The sequence below is a fragment of the Coturnix japonica genome, chromosome 1 (assembly GCF_001577835.2).
Source record: "Coturnix japonica isolate 7356 chromosome 1, Coturnix japonica 2.1, whole genome shotgun sequence".
Classification (NCBI taxonomy): domain Eukaryota; kingdom Metazoa; phylum Chordata; class Aves; order Galliformes; family Phasianidae; genus Coturnix; species Coturnix japonica.
The window spans coordinates 18,285,493-18,307,498 of NC_029516.1; the positions used below are offsets into that span (position 1 = coordinate 18,285,493).

At 40.3% G+C, this 22,006-nt stretch overlaps 1 protein-coding gene across 5 annotated transcripts in view; it reads right to left on the reverse strand.

Annotated features, from left to right (window-relative positions):
- Positions 1–1,674: 1,674 nt before the first annotated feature.
- Positions 1,675–22,006, reverse strand: part of PLXNB2 (plexin B2) — a 249,814-nt gene continuing 229,482 nt past the window's right edge. For 4 of the 5 annotated variants that reach the window (XM_015852624.2, XM_015852618.2, XM_015852631.2 and 1 more), the window contains 10 exons: positions 19,782–19,938; positions 18,629–18,729; positions 17,728–17,812; positions 13,464–13,618; positions 11,677–11,837; positions 10,959–11,106; positions 10,379–10,443; positions 9,581–9,656; positions 6,951–7,025; positions 1,675–3,554 (listed from right to left, as the gene is read on the reverse strand). In XM_015852624.2, the coding sequence (XP_015708110.1) occupies positions 3,450–3,554; positions 6,951–7,025; positions 9,581–9,656; positions 10,379–10,443; positions 10,959–11,106; positions 11,677–11,837; positions 13,464–13,618; positions 17,728–17,812; positions 18,629–18,729; positions 19,782–19,938 (1,128 nt within the window). In that variant the 3' untranslated portion in view covers positions 1,675–3,449. The remainder of the gene's footprint in view (positions 3,555–6,950; positions 7,026–9,580; positions 9,657–10,378; positions 10,444–10,958; positions 11,107–11,676; positions 11,838–13,463; positions 13,619–17,727; positions 17,813–18,628; positions 18,730–19,781; positions 19,939–22,006) is intronic. The other variant, XM_015852610.2, reaches the window with a different exon arrangement.

The following is a 22,006-nucleotide window of genomic DNA, read 5'->3' on the forward strand; positions in this document are numbered from 1 at the left end:
AGGTATACATGGGAAACCTGATTTGAGCCTTAAAGCTGTGCAGTAAATGGAGGTGCAGCGGCTGCAGGAAGCATGTGAAAGGAAGGTTTCTGGATCACTTTCAGAGATTTTAGGCCGAGTGAGCCCATAGTGCCAGGGCATAATATGGCTGAAAATAGTTTCGTTAATAACACAACTTGAGCAGCTGGAGCAGCAAAGGGCTGACCACAAAAATCTCATCAGTGCTGGTGAATCCAGGGCAGCTGAAATTTAAGCTTGGAGACATTTCAAGTCTTTACACAGCTGGCTAAAAAATAATCTCCCATGTAACAGGAGTTTGGGAATTTGGGAATGGATGAACTTCACTGTGAATTCCTGAATTTTCCGTACAATTTTTTGTTGTTTATAGTGATGGCTCTGGCAATCTTCAGGCTGCCAGAAAATCCAGTGCAAGTGGATACAGCTCAGCCTGAACAGGCTGACCAGGCACAGAGCAAAGCCGCCAGCAGGACGGAAGGCTCTTGTCTGGCTGTGACAGAGCAATGACAAAAACCATCCTCAGGAAGCATAGTGCCTTATGTACACAAGCTGGCTAAGGGGCTCTCTGACCATAACCACTTGTTCATAAATCTATAGAAGATGCAGCATTGGAAGAGCACCTAGGAAAGTGTCAGATGGGAAACCTGGTACCCAGAAATAGAGAGTAAACTGATCAGGTTACTCAGCAGAAGCACAGACCTTGTTCCATCAACTGAGATCTCCACTTGCTTGTTTGCACACAGGGACAAGCAGCAAAGCCCTGTAGCTTTGGAGATGCTGAACTCAGCAGTAGGACTCAGAGCTGTGGGAGGTGTTGGCAGTCCCTGCCCTGAACCAGGGCAGGTGGGTGTCCCAGCAGGACAGCTCAGTCCCCAGCTGCCACTGTAGCTCCTACTGTGCAGAGAGAAGGCTCTTGGTCCCAAATATGAGCTCCTCAGAGGGGCTGCAGAGGGGATGAAATGGAGGGAGACCCTCCCCAGTGGGCTTTTTTTCTTTTATCTTGCAGATGAGCCAGATGGCAGGAGCAGCAGAAACCAAAGGAGGAGCATGAAGTGTTTAAGAACCAGATTGCTAAAATTCAGGGAAAACAAGCCAAAAAATAAGCCTGGACAAAACAGAGCACCAGAGTGGAAAAACAAGCACAGGAGAAACGTAGCCAAAAGGCAAAAGAATAAAATGTAAGAGCTCAGATCCATTCAAACTCCAACTTTGTGCTTTCAGGAGAGGAGACTTAGAGAAACCAAAGAGCTGGCACCAAGTCCCCTTTGTAGCTGCAGCTGTTTACAGTTCGCAGCCCACACACTCCCTGCACTGTGGTGCCCAACACCTTCAATTTTCTCTCATGATGTGAAAAAAGGGCAAAAGGAGCAGTGACCAGTGGGTTCACCTCACATCTTGCAAGTGGTAGCAGCAGGCACATGCATGGCTCACCTCACAGGTGAGAAGGATTGGCAGCATTGCCACCACCCAGAGGACCCTCATTTTTCAGAGCAAATGCCCATAGGAGGGGTGTGACATCAGCCACACCATCAGAAGGACATGCCATGCTCATCCATTACCAACTGCAGACTGATGGGTGCTGCTGTTCCATCAGCCCTGGAGGAAGCATTACAAACCCAGCAGCCACCCCCACATTCAGTAACAATCCCGTGACACTTTGTGGAAAAAAAACAACAACATTGTATTTGATTTACAATTAACAGGATTTACAAATAATGACAAAGAAACAGATTAGCCACGAAATTAAGATGCTTTTGTTGATGAAGAAGTAGCTGGCAAAGCAGCTTTATATAGCAGTCGTGTACCTCAGTCCTACACAGTGTACAATAACTTACAACCCAGGCAAGGTCAGGAATGGTTATATGCAAATGCAACAAGTTGAGTACAAAAGAAACCAAAACAAAAGCACTTACAGCCCACAGGACTGGCACTGGTGAGGCTTCCCATTTCTGTAGCTGACAGGAAGATCCACTGACAAATACCGGGAAGCTTTCAGAAAGGAAAAAAACAACAACAAATCAACCACCGGTAGAACCGACCTTACGGCCACGCGGTGGCCTGGGTCAGCTGACCGAGGCTGGTAGTGGGCTCTGGGCTGGGCAGGGAGTGAACTCACACCAATGGCAGCGCTTCCCTAAAATGCTACTTCACTGCCAATGCTGGCGAGACAAAAGGGAACGAAGATCTCTGATGTGCAATACAGCAATTGAAGAAGGCGTACCGAGCTTTTGGATTTGTATGTAGCTTACACATGTTGTAAGCGCACACTTCTGATGAGTGATTCTACCTGTCTTTGCTATGGTTTGATGGTGTTGTTTGATCAGATGCAGAATTCCAAGGCTCAAAACTGAGTGGTTTTCAACACGTGGGCATACAGGTTTTCCAATACCGTACTCATATTTTACATCACAAATACAATAAAAACAAGTGATGGTAATTCTAGGACAGTTCCAAATAATAATAATAAAAAAAATCATCAGAACCATTCTAAAATAAGATATTATACATAATCAAATCATGTTAAACAACACACTCTCGGCAAGCGGCTAATTACAAGCATTCTGCTGGTCATGGTTTTCACACAAAAGTCATTCAATAGCACATAAATATTTCTTTTTCTGATCTGCTTCTTTTTACAAAACCATTCATCAGATTCACAGAATTAGTACAAGTAAGGCACGTTAGCATATATCATAAAACTCACATTGATAACAAAGGGTTGTGAAGATTTAAGGACAAATTCTCCTTTCCGGTGATTTCTGAACCAAAAGAGACCCTCTATCAGGAGAACCCTCCTCACAGCCACGGCACCACTGTAACTTCCATTGCAGCCAACCGTGCTGGGCACAGAACTGTGCATTTCCGTGGACATGAATAATTAACATAAGAACTGTGTGTGGCAGCGAAACCCATTTGCAGATCTCACAGAGAAATCGGACACGTTGTTTACTACGTTCATTATGAGCACAGACGAAGTTTTGGAGCTACGTGGAAGTCAATTTCCAGTTATCAAAATAAAAGGGGATATTGCATGGTTCTCTGAATATGCTGTTATTTTCCTAGTACAAATATTGCTTAAAATATAAAGGATGCTATAATATTGAGTTCACTTGCATAATGAATTCTAAATGCTGATGTCTTAGATTCTATGCCATTAACTGAACTACAGACTTGCCTTCCTCCACCCCCCACCCCGCCCCCAGCCAAAGGACTCTCCTTCCCAAAGAAGATTCATTTACACACAACACAGCTTTTAATTAGGAGCATAATTTACAGTAAAAATTTTTTACATTACACCTCTGCTATCAAAAAAACATGAAATCTTTCATTTAAAGTTGTAATTACACATTAAAAAATAGAACACTATTTCCTTAACAGGAAGAATGAATTTGAACATCTTCAGATCAGATTTCTTTATTGCGGCTTTTGAGTCAAAGGTCAGTCACTTTATTCTCTAACGCAGCTGCTATTTGCTGTAAACGGAAGGCGAGCTGCATTTTTTGTGCAGCTGGATCCTCTTCAAGTGCATTTATAATCTGGAAGAAATAAACACAGAATGTTTAGAATCCTTTTGCTTAAAATATACGATGTCGTTCCCAGACTGTGTGTTTGACACTGCTTTGGTTTCCAAGCCTTTGCATTCACCTGGTGCTGAAGATAAGGTCTTTCTATGGGTCCCACATCCTGTTTTACACACGAAGACAGTAAAAGTGACAGTCTCCATTATTTTATCTAAGCTACCGCAGTGTTTTGCATTATGCTGGGATCCAAGAAAATTAATAGATAGCACTTTATCTTTTGAAATATTGCATTGCAAGGTGGAGCAGGCAGCCGGAGAAACATCAGAAACACTGCCTTTACAGATAGTTAAGAGTTTTACTTGCAGAGCACCCTATGAGGCTCGAGGATCATTTACCAGCAGTAATTAAAGCTCTCTCCCATTGGCTTTGGTTTTGAGCAGCTCCTGGGTGGCACAAGTGAGGGCTATACCAAACATTGGCAGTCTGTGAGCAGTGAGATGAAGGAGATGGGCCGTCACGGTGCTGTGGAGCTGCCAGCCCTCCCTTTGCTTCTCCAGGTAGAGCTGAGCACCACATGGCACCACAGAGCCCATCTGAGCAGCGCCCAGCGGCCCTCATGCAGCCCCCGCCATGCGGAGTGTGTGCAGGAAGGCCCGACTCTAACACACGAGGGATTTCAAAACAAGAGCTCGAAAAGGTCAGCTGTTATGAGAAGGTTTTTCTTCAAATAGAGTTTTTAAGGGCTTCTCGAGATCAAATTTCAAAGGTTTTGAAAGGTTTTCATTTCTACTGTCCTTTAGGGAAACTCTTCTACCAACTATTAGATTTCTCCATTAGGGGAATGCACGGTATGGCAAAACTGTTCTTTTTCTACAGCTGGCTTTATTAATAAAAGTCAACTGCTGTCAGCACGCAGACACCTTTAGCTGTGTTTAAATACTACTGAAGTTGGCAAATACAAGGGCTGGAGAAATAGAGTCTGCCTGTCACTACCTGCAGTTCCCGTTGCTTTGTGTGCTTTATTGACAATGGAGATTAATGCAGTCAGTTTCAATCCAGCTAATAATTTCCCTTTTGAGGACTGGTATAGCATTAGAGTTTCAAACACTGGAGCAAATTTGTTTAGAAATCATTATTTTAATGGATTTGTTTTCAAAGCGTGAAAACATTTTTACAAGGCAGAGTTAATAAACTCTTATTACGGTATTTAAATAGGGCCTAATTTAATTTGATATTGTTCCCCTAATTTAAACATTTACACCTAGCTGTAACGCCTCAAATCGAGACTAAATAATTCATGATTATCTCTGCTGGTGAATATAACCTTCACATAAATGTGGACAATTAGAGCTTACCCACTTAGTCACTGTCAAGCCCTGCAGAGATGCGCAGGGTGCAGCCTGTGCTGCAGCCACCGCTTCAGCAGCAAAGATAAGGGCTGTCGCAAAATGTTCCAATTTATGCAAATTAAAGCATTTTTATGGAAACTAAATAAGCTCAATTAATTTTCCTGAATGGTTCTTGACTTATTATCTCCCCAACTCTGAATTAGCGGGCTTTTGATCAGAGGCATCTCGTTGTTACACAGTGATGTATGCAAAAGAAAGGGCTGCAACTCTGCTTTGTTGTTTGCTGCCTTGCCACTGATAACCTCCGACTGATTGCTGAGCTGAGAGCAGGCACCATCTGTGCTGGCTTCCAAATGGGAGAATCTCAAAACCGTGGATGGGAACAGGGACAAGGGAGTGTGGGAGAATCAGGGCTTTATGATTCATCTGTTGGGTGTTTCCATAACAAGTCAGACCACAGAGATCACAGGATAGCTTGGGTTGGAAGGACCTGCCATGGGCAGGCTGCCACCCACCAGCTCAGGCTGCTCAGGGCCTCATCCAACCTGATCTTGAACACCTCCAGGGATGGGGCACCCACAGCTTCTCTGGGCAACTTGTGCCAGTGCCTCACCACCTTCTGAGTGAAGAATTTCTTCCTGATACCTAATCTAAACCTCTTTTAATTTAAAATCATTATCCCTGTCCTCTTGTACGCTTCCTGGAAGAGCCTCCTTCAGGCACCAAACTGCAGTCAGAACACCCTGAAGCCTGCTCTTCTCCAAGCCAAACAACCCCAACTCTCTCAGCCTGCCTTCATGGAGGAGATGCTCCAGCCTCTGATCACCTTTGTGGCCCTCCTCTGAACCTACTCTAACAGGTCCATGTCTTTATAGAGGGGTCCCCAAAGCTGACAGCAGTACTGCAGGGGGGCTTTCATGAGAGCAGAGCATAGGGGCAGAATCACCTCCCTTTCCCTGCTGGCCAACACTCTTCTGATGCAGCCCAGGATACAAGTCAGCTTTTCCCAGATATTCTGGAATATGTTGAAAATAAGTTTACTCAGCTCTGGGGATGTGGAAACCAAAGCCAGTAAGTCTGTCTGTGAATCTCCAACCACTTTTCCTACTAAGCCCATTGCAAGATGTCTCAAGATGATCAGGTTCTCCTTGCTTATGTCTGTTTAAAAGCTGTAGGAAGCAGCTGCAGTGAAGCTGGGTATGAGACTTGCTGCCTTTACTGCTATATTTAAGTGAAAACAAGAACTGTGCTGAGGTGCAAGACAAACTGAAGTGAGCTCATGTGCTGCACTCTTTTTTTTGATTCAGCATCTGTTCTTACTCGCTTTGATTTAATTCTGAGAGTTTTCTGGAGGCATTCATTGCCATGGAAACCTTTGGATAAAAGTTTCCTTCTCTCTTTTTGTTTTCAGATTAAACTTGGAGAGCCATAGCCACAGCCCAGTGACACTGGGATATTCTTTGTCCCCCTTTCCTCAGGGCCTGAAGAATCCAAGAAACACTTTGGACCGAATCTGTAAGCCTCCTTTTGATTCTGACTATTCTCAGTTGTTGTTCTGCTTCAGTTTACCTTGGGCAAGCACTTCATTTTGCAAGGCAAATTGGGGGCAGCAGCACGCATGGAAATTCTAAGTGCATATTAACTAATGAAAAAGGCGCTGCCCCATTCCTAGAAACAAAGCAAGTTTAATGGATTGTTCCTAATAGAAAAAAAAAACTACTGGCTTAAAACCTGACAAAGGCTCAGATGATCACGTTTTGCTCAGTAATATTCTTATTTCCTAATTCTTGGAATTTGGATGCTAGAATTGAAGAGAAAGGATTTTTAAATCTCTTTTTCTTTCAGATCTCATTAAGCAATCACTGACAAAATTGGATACCCCATAGTGAAACTTCATTTCTAAGAACATAGCCTTGAGCAGTGTAATTTCCAAGGAAGGTGTCTAACAGCAGAGTTGGAGCTTTCTGTTCAACATTGCTTTTACCTTATTAACCAGGGAAAGTTAGCCTTTATAACTTTTTATTGTTATTATATACAAAAGAAAAGAAACCCCACCACTTACCTCATCGTAGTATTTGTTAGTGTACTGGTAGAGTTGGTGTAGAGCCACAAGCGTGTTTAAGGAATCGGTATGTGCCTGTTAAACAACACACATGAGCAGCAAACGTCAAAATTCCATCACAGACAGTTTAAAGCAACGCACATGCACAGCTGTTGGGTACAGCAGACAGTCCCATTTTCATACTCAAGTTCTGCATCTTTTGCCTCTTGCTAAGTGGAGGAAAAAGGGGTGAGAAAACTTCTGTCTGGTGATTTTCAGATTTAGATTTTCCCACTGGTGTTTTTCCAACCTGTCTGCAGCTCCAGCACAGGAGGTGGAGCATATTTTGAACTCTGTCAAACCACAGATTACAGCTGTAACATCAGTTAAAAGCATGGGTATGTGTAACTAAGGTGTTCAGTAATCTATGCACTGCTGAGATACATTGGTTCTGTCACTGCCATGTTTGTTTGAAGTCATTTCTTCAGCTCTTTGCATCTGTTTGTAGTTATTCATACCTCACTACAGGAAAGGTGTAACTCATCAAGATAGCAAGCACGTGTACATTTGGAAAAAGCCATTTGAGTCTTGAAGATGGAAAGAGGAGAGACAGAAAAGTAAAGAGAAAGGGACTTTAAAATGAAGCAAGCATTATCCCTTCCATTACTTCTCCGTTTGATACACTCATGACATTTAACTTACACAGTATCTGGGCTCTACCTGCCCTAAACAGATGCTGTTCATCCAAATGTACAGAATTCAAGTCTCTTGAATTCTAGAGACTTTAGATTTTTAAACTAGTTAAAAAAATAAAGAACTGCAAAGAAAGCTTCTGGCATAAATGAGTATCCAAGCCATAAAGCAGAAGAGAAAAATCCATCTTTTCTTACCCTACAAAGTCACTTCCAGAGCTGGTCAAAATTTGCAATTTTCTGTCAGTCTTTTCACACTTACTTTTATCATAATTGATGGTGTAATTAGAAACGATCAGCATATTATGCTGATTTTAAAACACCCTTCTGAATTTACTTTTAATTGCCATTTTTTAAATAAAATGAACTGGCAAATGAAATGTCACCACATGTGAGCTTTGTAGTGACTGACAGAAAATAGAAACGTTCTCCTGAGGATGATCTGCAAAATGCCAGGTCCTAAGAGCACTGAAATAAACCAACCACAAGAAGCCCCAGATTTCTTTATATCGATAGGGCTCTTGAAATAGCATAAGTGAGTGAGCAAACCAGTCACTGTGTACAGTATCTCTTTCAGATTGGCAAGGGCTTCTGCAGGTTCCCTGAGCTGAATCAAGTGCTTTGAAAACACGGGCCTGGTTTAGCTAAGCTGAGCAACACAGCAGATAGGATTGTTCAAGAATGAAGCAGATTTTGCAGTGCATTTGCTCCCTAAATCTCCAATTGGAGCCTGCAGCTAGCAAACAAGCTCCTCTGCTCTCCTCCATTACAGGTTATCATGGTTTTGTAATTCTGTAATTTTGCTATCAGTATTCCACATCATAACATCATGTAAAGCATGGATAATTTTACCAAATGTGCAGCTTACAGAAGAAGACTACATATCCCAGAGAACATCATGGCCAAGGATAAGTCACGGGACCAGGACATTGTATAAACTCACTCCCAGGCTGGACTGACCTCTCTTGAATCCTGGCAGCCAGGGGGGAGTGTGTGGGAGCCTTTCAGTTGTTTTGCCTAGAGTTACAGTAGGCCTCTTGGTTTTGGGACTCATTCTCTCTCTCCTATTTTGCTTGATTCGTTAGCCTTAATTTCAATTATATTGTATTATATTGTGTTATCCTGTATTTCGATATAATATTTAGTAAATAAGTGTGCCTCCTTAGATTGTTGTCACTGTTTTCTTTTCTAATTTCCCTTTTTCCCTTTCCTTTCCAGCCAGCGGCTCTGTGGGGCCTACTTTGGGGCTGGACTTGCCTCCCTGTCACGGATGCAGGTAGATTTTTGGTTAACCCGTGACAAATTTTGGTGGAGGTGCTGGGGAAAAGCTGCTGTTTTGTTCTTTTGTTCTTTTAGCTTTTAGAAAAGTGAAACTGCTTTTTACAGAGCTTTTTGTTAAGGAGCTATCTTAGATAGCACCAGAGAGCCTATACTGTGAAAATAAAAAGTGCAAATCAAGCAAGCTCACGATGAGCTTCTTGTGTGCAGTGTAAAATAGAAATATTGCCTTCATACAGACAGCACTAAAATGTGCTGTACTTAATGTACGTGAATCCCCTTTCATTTCTGGAGTCAGATTCTTGATGTGGTAGCACTCATGAACCCAGTCACTGCTTGTTATCAGCATAGTCAATGCTAAAAATCACCTACATGCTGCAAGGAGAAAATGCCTTTCAACAGTATTGTAATTTTTCCACAAGAGATGTGAAAAAATCCATATGCTCGGCACTGGCACCTACATCACTCAAAGATACTTTTGATAATAAGCATGCTCGATTCCATTCCCTAATCAACACTTCAAATGCACTACACCAAGCAGGAGTTTTTCAAAGAGATACGAAGTAGCTCATTTGATGCTTAAATATACAAAAACCCTACTTGTCGAGTTAGAACTAGAAGACAAAAACAGTGCTATATCTGGTTTCAATTTCAGGACAAGGAAACTTAATTCATTCTTACCCTAGAGATTTCTGCTAGATGGGTATTCATGTCTTGGTCACTAACCGGCACCATCTGACGAATACCTTTGTAGTAACTGCAACAAATGAAAACAAACTTTCACTTGAGTGAAATATGTTGTGGTTTCCTGGTAATTCTGTGTTTTGATTTCGCAATTACTTTAAACAAGTTTCCTAATAGTGCAGATGTTCTACCACAACAGAACAATGACTCACTTCGTTCCCCAATCTCCCAGCAGTCATTAGTATTTGATACCCCTGCAAGAAAGGCAAACTGCACCTGCTCGCACAGCGCTGTACCTCAGAACAGGAATCTGCTTATTACCCCAATAATGATTATTTCATGTCTTAAAACTTCTGAAGTAACCCATTAGTAAGAGTTGTGTCCTGCAGCAGATCTTCAGCGGTATTCATAGAATTCCCAAATTGGTAATTGAATAAAGTCAGAGACTGAATAGAAATTATGTTTCTGTGACAATGTTTTCAGGATTTGATTCCTATTCAATTACGGAAGTGCAGCTCTGGTTAGACAGATCAATGAGTAAGAACAGTCATCATAGGAACTGCAGCGTGTTCTCCCCAAATAACTCTATCCATCTGTTGCATTGGGTCACAATGACACTTCATTTCAATGCTGTGAACACTGCTGCCAAGGGAATGTTTTAACATTCAGGTGTAAAATTTTTAACATTTGACAGCTGACTTTGCCTTGGCATTCACTTTTCCTGTTATGAGTCTATTTACAAAGCTTAAAACTCTAACAACTTTGCATCAGCATGAAAAGTTTCTTCATACTTACTCTTCCACCATTTTCTTATAATTAGAGATCTCTTTCGCATAAAGTAATTTATTACTTGGAGAATCCTGAAAAAAATCATAATAGAAACCTGGTTGATTTATGAAACATTCTAAGAGGCAACATGAAGTCAAGAACCCAAGGTCAAGCCTTTCTAATCATAAACACTTGAGCTTTGCAGATATTAATACTCCAATGCTTATTATTAACATTATGAACATTTACCTTCATACATGGGGGAGATTGTCTTTAAAAGTTTACATACAGCATTACGGTTGGGTCTGACAAATATATCACTGGAAGATGATTTTAAGGTATGCTGGACATGAAGTAATCAGTTCTTAAACTTGCTTTTTATAAATGCAGTTGATATTTTCTGCCTTTTAGGACTATCAGTTGGCAGACTACACAGTAACAATGACAGGCTCACCAACCTGCTAAGTGGGGAAATGCTAACTTCATTATAAAACTAGAAGGAAACTATCACTGCTGTATCATCTCAGAGAATGAGTATTGTCTAGGACAATGCCCTGTGTCTTGTCAGGCATGAATGTAGTCAGGATGTAGAATGCAAATGACTTACTCTGCTTAATTTGTGCTCTGTTCTTGTGCAAGCATCCATGAAAGTCTGTGCAATGACTGACAAGGAAGCATCCACTACTTCATGAACGTGAACATCAAAGATGAAGTGGGGATTTTTCAGTATGTTTACCCAGAATCTAAGTGGCAAGCTGTGAAGAAAGGAAAAAGGTAAAAAAAAATAAATCTTCTGCACAATAGATGTTCTACAACAAACAAGTCATATGAAATTAAATACGGGTTTTGCATCTCAGTCTCACTACACTGAAACTTAATTTTGTATTTCAACGATTACACAAGCTGTCTTTTGTCTGTTTTCCATGTCTGGAAACAAAGCCTGTACAACTCTGCCAGAAAAATAAGAAAAGCATATTGGAGAAGAATCCTGAGTGCTCCAAAAGAGCAAGAGGAGATGCCTGTGTGGTTAGAGAAACTACCTGAACAACATTTTCTGAGGTTTTGTGCACTGACAGGCAACTCTCATCCCTTCTGCCTTTTGCTTTCCTCTTCTCTGAGGAAAGACAAAAAGCAGAGGTAAATCTGCCTCCAACTCTCCCATAGGTAGGTGACTTTCATTTTTGCAGCTTGTAGACAGGGAATCCTTTTGATTGTATTATCTCAAAATGATTCTGAGAATTACAAATGAGATTTACTTTGATCCGTGATGATAATGCTAGCACATATGTGGCAATTACACTCTCATTTCTCTACTGTGTTCATACCTGTTTGTTTTCCAGATGTGAATGGTATCTTCATCCTTGATGTCATGTTTTTCTGCCTGCTCATCAAGAAAGTCAAAGAAGTATTTCACAGCTGGTGGCACCACATGGTTTGAGTTGAGCACACTATGAAAGAAGTCATCTACAAACTGCTGAAGTGTACCCTAAAAGTGAACAAAAACAAATCTTGCATTACAGGGTGACCTCAGTGCCATCCTTTAATCCAGTTGCAGTTACAGAGGCTCTCAATTCTGAGTGCTGAGGCTGCCCATCAACAAAAACTCCTTAATGCAATGAACGTGCAAACAGCTCTAACAGTAAAGACCTTCTAGAGAACAAGGGAGAGCTGTAGTCTAAAGGCCAATTTAATCAGCTATTATTTGGTTAACACAGAAGGCTGTGCTTTCTGCCTGACAGAAGTATAGCAGAACTCAGTTGCTAAGTATACAATAGATATACAGTTCAAGGTCACTATACACATTTAAAAAATTGTTAGCAAATTTCTAATTGTTTTGCATCTTCTCACCTCATTTCTCAGACTTCAGAACATCATGTACCAGTAAAACAATTTTAGATACAGACCTAAAGGAAAAAGTACCATTTGACTTGTAATGGAAAGCACTTAGAACTCATCAGATGACCAACTTTACAAGTGTTAACAACTGTGAGGGGTGAAGCATCTCACCCCTCTGCACTTCTGACTGACCCCCTGCACCTGCCTGGACCTTACAGAATATCACTTCTGAGACTGTCCCTGTGTTTTAGAGAAGACCTTGTTGAGGCCACACACAGTTTCTCCCCAGCCATCCAGCTGGCCCGATGGATGAGGATGAAGGGCTGCATCCTCTATTTCTTCATCACTCCAGCTGCCATCCCCAGTGCAGGGAAAGGATGGAGTGGGCGATGAGCCCTAAAGCCTCATGCTGGCCATGCAGGCAGGGAGGACACATCAACAGTCCTGGGGTTGCATGGGCGCCTGTGATTCCAACCACTCACCAGCTTTGTGGGAGTCAGTAAAATTCCTGACTGGCAACAATCTACAAAACTGCCTGTGGATAGAAAAGGGGTGGCCGCAAAGTGTGTGTTAACAGAACAGAGGGATACATGCATTTTGCTGGCCCCAAGTCTCTGTCATCCAGACACAGACAGAGACTTTCCTTCATGTTCACTTTGCCACTTGGTCAAATGGCCTTAGTTGGAGTCAGGCTCCTCCTATTTTCACAAATAATTTGATTCAGGAGTCATTAAATACATTATCCTAAGTTCCTTCAGCAGGGAGGAATGCTTAGCTCAGTTATTTTGGTTGTGATCCTTGTGATCCATTTTGTAATATAAGCACTAAAAACAATCTAAGAGGACTATCACTATTTGAAAACTTTTTTACTGTTTTTTCTAGATTAAACTTCAGCACCAGTAACAAATAAGAACAGTGAAACAAAAGGCTCTGGAGCAGTAGAGAAAGCATATTGTTCAAAATATAAGCAGCAGAATATTGTCTAAACAGGTGGCATAGAAGAGAATATCCATCTTTGTCTTGCAAGAAAAATTCTCATTTAACTAAACTAATACAGAATTATGGTGTTCAGATTTCATATGGAGTTAAATTTTTTTTCCCAGAGATGTTCTTGAGGGCATATTAATCACTTGAAGCACTGAACACAGCCTGTATGTACATGACACAGATATCGAAAATTTCAGCTGAAAGCATGACTAATACTTGCATCACTTTCTTCAGTAGTGCATCAAAATCTCTAGGAGCATGGTGTAACTGTGCAACATCTTACCCTTACCTTCACAGAGAGAAGTCTTGTCAGGTAGATTTCTGTAATAGCTTTGGTTCTCTCCTTTTCTTTCATACTGCCTCTCTTCGATTTGCTTTCATCAATTTCATCTACGGGCCGGACTAGGTGCCAGACCTTATTTTCATCTTCCAGAAGTGCATGCCCTAGAAACAGTAATTGCAGTAATTACAAGAAAATCTCCCTCAGAAATAATTCTGAAAATAACCATGCACATCAGTAATTGTAAGATCCTTGCACCCTGTCCTCAGCTTACCTTTCTTTTTGCCAAGAGGATCCAGATTACTTGGTTCCCCTCTAGCAGCCCAAGTACTAAATTTTCAGTAATACATAACTGAAAGAGTAACACTGGAGTAGGAGGCTATGATCTCAAGCAGACAGAAGCAATAACTGCAGGCAGCAAACTCAAAGTCCACTAGAATAAGGTTCATTTTGCTGCCATATACCAGAAACACGAATAAGCACCTGGATGTTTCCGACATATCCATGGCTTGGCCATGCATATGAACCTTAAGCACAGTTCGACTACCAACAATATGTGAATATTTAGATAAACTCCGTCTGCTTCAGAATCTTTTCCTAAGAATGAGTTACAATGCCAATTCCAACTGCGAGTTTAAACTTGCAATTAATAGCCCTTGAACAAAGATTCAACGTCTCAAGCTTAGCTTCAAATCTCCTGTTTTTACTTGTCCTTCCTTTAAATCCTGAACTTTGAGTTAATATTTCTGCATGGCATAGAACCAAAAATCAATGATGCTTTTCCAGTGGAGGTTCCTGAATCATCGCATTTCAAATCATTGGTGTCTTAAAAATGTGAAAGTTATTTTTCCCATAAAAATAGCAATATAGCCCTGCTACACAAATTATTTTGCAATACTGCTAAGTTTTATGCTTTAATATATGTGTATAATGTAACTGAATTACAGTTACAGCAGAAAGTACCAGTTTCTAATTACATGAATTTTGTCCTTTGAAACTGTTGGCAAGAATAGTTTTTAACTAAGTTCTGCAACAACTACATTAAATTCAGCAGATGTATCTCAAATGAATGTTAAATATTTTATATCAGAGAGGAAAATGAAATTAATATGTAATCTGGCAAAGCCAACGGTTTCACTTGGATCCTAGAATCTATTTTATGTATTCTCATGAAAAGTTTTAGCTATGCAGCCTTCTTGTGCCTTTATTCTTTACAACCAGGTGGATCTTTTAGCCAAGTGAAAACCGGACAGTTAATAATGTTGACCTCTGGAAGTCCTTGATTTCAGTTGGAAGTTCACGAGCATGAAATATGAATGCAAAAAAAGCTCTCATTTTATTTTGAAGTAGTTGTGATTTCACAATCGATACTACTCATAGTAAGTGTTTGTCAGTGCAGTAAGATCTGTCGATGGGCATCTCTTTTGCAGAGCCTGCTTTTTATTCTCATAAAGAAAGAAATTAAATCACACACAGCAGAACTATGTTGGTTGGTACACTTCTACTTCCCCTTTGATTTGAAGGAATGAAACCTCTTTGCTCTCATAATGCTGCATCCCCTAATTTAGCTTTAGAATGAAGAGAACACCCAAAGGGGATTCCACTGAGATTTCTTGCCCTTGCGTATGGCTTAATCCAGCACATGTTTGTTCAGCAATAACAGAATCACCTACTAAAGAAATAGTAGTTATTTCATAGGAAAGTAGGGCTAAAAGAGAACACAGCTCAACCAGATGAACTTCTACAATGCAAAGATCCCACTTTATTGCTAAAAATAGCAGCCAGAAAGAGGAAGAGAAATGCAGAACAGGGGCAATGAGACATATTAGCAGTATGGTTGCTAAGAGGAGATCACACTTCTGGGAGACAACACTTCCCCTACTAGAAAGCTAGGAGGTGAAGAAACTGAAATTTAGGGGGAACACTGTCTTTTTTGGCTGTAGCAGCCTTGTGATGCAACAAGCTCAAAGGGGAGAGAGACTGCGACTGCCTTCCTCCCTGAATACTTCTTCTTGGTCCTTGTGAATTCTTTGGCCAACACAGAATGGAATGAACCTGATGGAGACCTGGTGGAGGCAAGCAAGACACTGACCACCAATGCAGCCTTCCCCCATTGCATGGCCCGAGGTGAGCTCACCCCATCCTCTCCTGGGAATGCAATGCTCCAAGGAAGGGCTGGCGTACACACATCTGCTCATCAGCATGTCTGATCTGCAGCCCTCTGGCTATTCTACAGCAGAATAACAGAAAAGAAAACCAACACAAAAAAACCCAGCCACCAAAAAACACAAAACAGAGAGAAGCCCCCACAATAAGTTTTCAACAGAACATGCTGTATTTGGCTTATAGATCTGTACAGAAATTCTAGCACAAAATCATCAGAACCATTCTCCATCTTGATACAAATTAGTAATTGCTTTTATTATCTCCAGAAGCAAAGAATTCTGCATTCAATTTGTCAGAACTGCCAGCTTCCAGTATCCTCCTGCTAGAAGCTGTGAATCAAAAGCAGCATGGAAGCAATGCCAGGTTTTAGAGCAACATCTCTGAACATGGTTTTACATTTTCGTTCTGTGCAAAGCCTCTTGCTTTGGCAGACAGTCAATGGCTTCAGCTGACACTGCTCAATGCAAAAGGTGCAAGTTAATGAGACTGGATAAAAGGAAAACCACACCGTCACAAGGCTTATTCATAGAGCAGGGATAGGATTTCTATTTATTCCAACCCTGTAAATCCCTGACTGTGTCATATAAATGTGTGTGTGTGTGGGAGGGCAAGCCTCTGATCCTCTCCTCTGCATTTTATACACTTAGCATCTCACGAGTCACTGTCGCTGTCAGCATCTCTTCCTCTGCACCAGTTCTATGAGAGAACAAGTTGGCACCAGCTAGCTCTGAAGACCCTTAGGGACTATAGAAAATGGGCTAGCCTGGCATGAAATGCTATCTTTCCAAATTTGTACATCACCACTGCACAAGACAGGATGCGGAGAAGAAACAAGGTGGAAGCTGTCTTCATTCCATGCTTTGGAATCTGAGCTGTCTCAACATATTTTTTTCTCTCATGTATGAGAGCTCTTATGTGACAGCGCTGTCCCCAGAAGTCTGATTCTCCTTTACAATTTAGAACGGCACACGTACAACTAAGGAGTCCATCCTGGAATACTGATTGCGTGTGTACAAAGAGCTTCACAGTACTGAATCATAGCTGAAGTCATAATTGTAGAGAAAGAGTAAAGAGGAAGGGGGGAAGGGAGGAAAGGGAGAAGGGAGGAAGGAAACGAAAAACACTTGGTCTGGTCCTCAGCTGCCTGCCATAAAGATGTGGGGAGGATGGAAGACTAGCAACCCAGAGCTGGAGAATGAACACCTCTCAGCATTAAGAAAGCAAAGCAAGCTGAGCACACCACTGTCCCTGCTCACTGATCTAGTCCACTTCTTCAGAGTGGAGGTGATTACTGCCTCAGCGGTTACCTCAGCAATCAGTACAACTAAACTGAACAGGGACGAGGATTGCGCTCCTTGGCTTGCTGTGTTTCATCACCCTTTGTAAGAAACTGAATGTTTTATAGAATGAATACCAGCAGAGGTATTGGAAGAACATTTATAGCAGTGGAGTTATTAGAAGAACATTCAGGGTTGCTGGATGAAGTCTCAACAGGAAGCATTCAGGAGGAAAGAGTAAAAGGCAAGTACTTCTGCTTGTTCTTCTCTCCTGGTCAACACTCAACACTACTGAAATGGAAGTCAGCATACTTTTGTTAAAAAACAATAGTACACATTGAGCTACCAACTGAGAGTCATCTTGAAAAATATATGTTCTTGGTATGTTATTTCCGATTAGTCTGAATGCTGAGCTGTTGGAACCCATGAAATCTAAGACTGCTAAATTTGTGTAGAGGAATGAAACTGATAGGTGAAGCAATGGCTTTTACAATTGGTGCTAGACAGAAAAGTGTATCAAAGGGTGATGAGGTGCTGGAATAGCAGTAGAGATGTTGTGGATGCCCCCTTCCTGGAAGTGTTCTAGGCCAGTTTGGAGAGGCCCTTGGGCAACATGATCTAGTACTTGATCTAGCAGTTGGCAAGCCTGCCTGTGGCTGAAGGGCTGAAACTTAATGATTCTTGAGGACCTTTCCAACTCAAGCTATTTTACGATTCTATGACCTTGATCCAAATACACTCAATAAACACTACCAAAATCACCATCACCATCTCTATGTAGGTTTGGCTTCTAAACATTTTGGGAGGTAGAGAAACCCCAAGATACTTACTTTCCCCTGGGACATCTTGCTGATTATCCTCTGGCTGCTGGGAAATTCCCATTTTTGATAAGATGAGTGTGGCACCATCTCGGACCTTTGAAGATACAAACATAGGGTTGTTATACAAAAGAATAAAGAAAGGTTGAACTTCTTTCTTAACAGCTAAACTGTGGTTTATGTAATCTTTTCTTAGAAGTCTGTATCTCTGATAAATGCTGCCCTACAAAGGTTTATTAGGCAACTGGATCTGTCATTCAGAGCAGACTTGTTGCATAATAGATTGCACCGATGCCTCCTCAGATTAATCAAAATACTAGAAACTCATCCAAGACTTCAGTGGTTCATCAGTCGAATGTGAAGGCCTCTTGTGCAAAAATAGATTTTATTGTGAAGAATCAGACCTGTATCTTTTCTGAGGGAAAAATAACTTCTAGCCTTCCTAAACAGGATACCTGTTATTACAAGAGGAGAAATGAAATACAAAGGAAAGATAAATGGATTGCAAGTGTTAGTGTGCACAGTACAAAACCTAACAGACTGTACAGAACATCAACATCTGCTCTCTTGACTAGGCTGTTGAACAAAACAGATCAACCCAAAAATCTATTTATCAACAGAGCAAGAATAAGGATAATTCTCAAGGGCAGGAAGTTGTAGAGGAAAGAAAAGAATATATGAATACAAGACCCAGAAAAAGCATGGGTAGCTTTTGAATGTTGAAAGGAGAATTTAGGCAATATGCCTAGACCCAGCCTTTCATGCTCTCAGGTTTTTACCGTCTAGACCCAGAGATAGTTTTTCTTTTGATTCTTTACATAGAACAGAAGTTCCTCTACAAACAAATAAAGATTTTATTTATTACTAGAAACAGTTAACAGATGTGAACAACTGCTCTGAAACACCTCCTTACATTATAATGCATCAGTGTGTTGATACGTTTCCATCTGCCTTCTCTTTGGGATGTTAAATCCAAGTCTGAGAGGATCTGTGCAGTAGAACCTGGACGCCACTCTAAGATGTAATTAAAATGAGAAAAAAACTATTTTAACCACATGCAAATATAACTATCCCAAGAATGTTTAAATTTAGAGAGCCACTGACGCACTGTGGAATATTAAAAGAAGTAATTTGACACGTCATGATGTCTGTTATTTATTGCTTTCTAGTTTGGCCTTTATTAGAGAATTTTTCACAGTTTATTCCCCATCGTGAACATACTTTCTGATTATTTTCCATGGAAAGTCACAGAATGTCAGGGAGTGGAAGGGACCTCAAAATATCATCTAGTCTAATCCCCCTGCCAGAGCAGTAACACTTGGATTAGGTCAAATTCCTTTGCATAGAATTCTACTAATATACATAATAAGAACCACTGTCAATTCAAAATAGAAGAGTAAGACTTCCCATGGATTGGAAAAACCATTCTTAGTTAATTTACCAGTATTTTCTGAAGAGTAAAAATTGCATCCTCTACTTCCAAATTAAGGCAGTAATAAGGACACTGCAAACTTCTCAAATAGAGCTTATACTATGAAATTATTAGGCCTTTTGGGTCGCACTTTTTTTTCAGAAGAGAACAGCAATTCTGAAAGCCTTCGAAGGGGATGATTTTCAGAGGTTAGGTGGCTCATCATCTTTTAAAAGTGCAATTCCTCTAAGTTATAATTTTTTTGAACAATCATAAGATCAAAATAGAAACCAGTTTCTGAAACTGCATCATTACTTTTCCATCAGTTAATTGTCCATGCTGTCATTATCACATTAATTAGTACCTGCGATACTGTCAGACATGAATACATTTGTGCTAACAGTCATTAACAGGCTCTTTACACACTAATGACAGTAGACAAAAACTTTAAGAATCATGAAAGAGAACTCAATAAGAAAGTATGAATTTTTAATGCATATTAAGAGTGGTAAAATGTGGTATATTTGCATCCAGCTGAACATAAATTCAACTTTTTCTTCACATTGGTTTTGTAGGAATTTTTGGCAGTGTAGAAAAGTCAAATTCACAAAGCACGTTTAATCAACTCAGTATAGGATCACAAGCAGCAACCTACCAAGAGCCACACCCTCAGCTTTTGGCCACTGAGAACACGGCAGATTTCGATAGACTTGGTCTATTATCTTTTCCTTTACTTGTGATATAGTATCACAGTTTAGCACTTTCACAGGTGTAGAATCAGTTCCTCCATCTTGTACATACACATTTACTGTCTGTGAAAAAAAGAATGTATATGGTGAATCAATGTAAGATGAATGTAAGATGAAAGATGAAAAAAAGAATGTAAGATGAATCAATGCTTAAATTACTTGTAAATCTGGTTTTCTAGATAGTTTAAATGCAAGCAATATTTAAAACTCTTTGTTCAGCAATTACTGCACAATATTTGCAATGAGGCTATAGATTATTTCAGGGATCCTCCACTATTATTCAGTCAGCAGCTCTTTTAAAACTCCAGCTAATTCTTCCCATTATGATAAAATAAAAAAGGTGCAGAACAGATTTGATTATGTGCAGTATCATACTGTTATCAAATCCTGGGAAATTATTACATTTTTAAATAAAGGGGAGGCACAAGAACAAAGCAGCCAGAGCACTGTACAGCTAGATGCTTCTCTTGTAGCCTGATCACTTGGGACACAAGAAACACAAGTAACACAGTGCCTAAACTTAATGAGTTACCAATAACCACCAGAACTGCACTTTTTTGAACTCCTAGAATACAGTTCACTTTTGTCTTCCTTTATGCTATCTTCACAGATCAGGATTTAATTCTCAAGCTGAGCAGGATAAACCAGTACATATGTGATCTAGTGAGGCTCAGATGATGAGCAGTGATTTGCCCATTCCTATAACTTTATCTCCTGTGACCAGCTGCTCACTAGACATATATAAATACACAGACACATGTATATGTATATATAAAAGCCATATACAACAGCTCTGATGTTCCAAGACTTTATTTATTGCTCGCTATTGTCACAATAACTATAATAGCTCCAGGAAGTATACCTAAGTAGTTTATAATAGTTCTAAAATATTACTGTTTTCTGATAGCACTGACATGTTTTTTTTTTTTAATGTTAAAGTGAATCTCTTGAAAGCCTGTAATTTGTTAAACCTAGGGGGATTTTTTTTAGAAGTACCTTCATTATATACGTCAATTTCAACACAGATAAAAGCAAATGAGAAAATGATGGCCAGTAAACCTCTGTGGGAGGAAAAAACACCCAAAACAAACAGACGTTGTAGCAAACCTCTTTCTTTCACTATACGAATCAGTACAACGCCACGTTTTTGTGGAGCTTTTGCTGGACAGGAAGCTTTGGAGGTCAGGCATATCACAAGACCAGCCAGTGATCCTAAGCATCTCATCTGGTCCTGCCAACCATGACACCTAAATTTATCACTGCAAGCCTCAGAAATGAACTTGCATGGTTGGTATTTTTATTCCATGAAGAAAAACTATGCCATACGGCAGTGAAATTAAACATGATTGCACTGTCCCTTGGCAGAACTCTCAAACTAATCATGAGATTTCACCTTCCTTTTCCTATTAGCTTTATGGTAATTAGACATGATTTGCTGCTGGTTCAGTATGCAGCATGTCAGCGTAACCAGTGATGCAAAACAGACTCAGCTTTTAAATAAGAACAATCAGAGCACAGACAACTGCTCCATACTGTACTCTCCCACCACATCTCACTTTCCAGCAGAATTGAACTAATTAACTCATGCTTTAACAGACCACGGTGGATGAGCGCTCCCTAAATGTTCACTGTTACCACGACATTGTCATCATCACGGAAAAGATCCCAATAATTTAAAGCACTGCTTAACAATCTTTTATCACACATATATCTGTATATATATCTCATTATCTTACATGTGTGCACACATATACAAGATAACTGTTTTATGTGAAATTTGTGAATCTGGACCAAATAACTGCTGCTATACAATGTCACAGTGTTTAACATCTAAATATGCTTGTTCTGCCCACATCTGATTACATACACAAATTTTCCGCTGTTGCACTGCATTCATTTAGCTTAATTATAGGCATCAGATTTTTATGAAAAGAAACAGACTGAATAACAAATTGCTGCCATGAAGTCTTTCATGATGCATAGTGCAAATACATTTTCTTCACCATACACAAGAGAAAATGGAATCAGCACTGTCACTTAGTGCAGTTCTCTGAGTGATACTTTCAGCTCAGCTATTAAGACAAAAACACAGCTAATTCCCAGCACAACAATTGAACTTAAAATATTCATT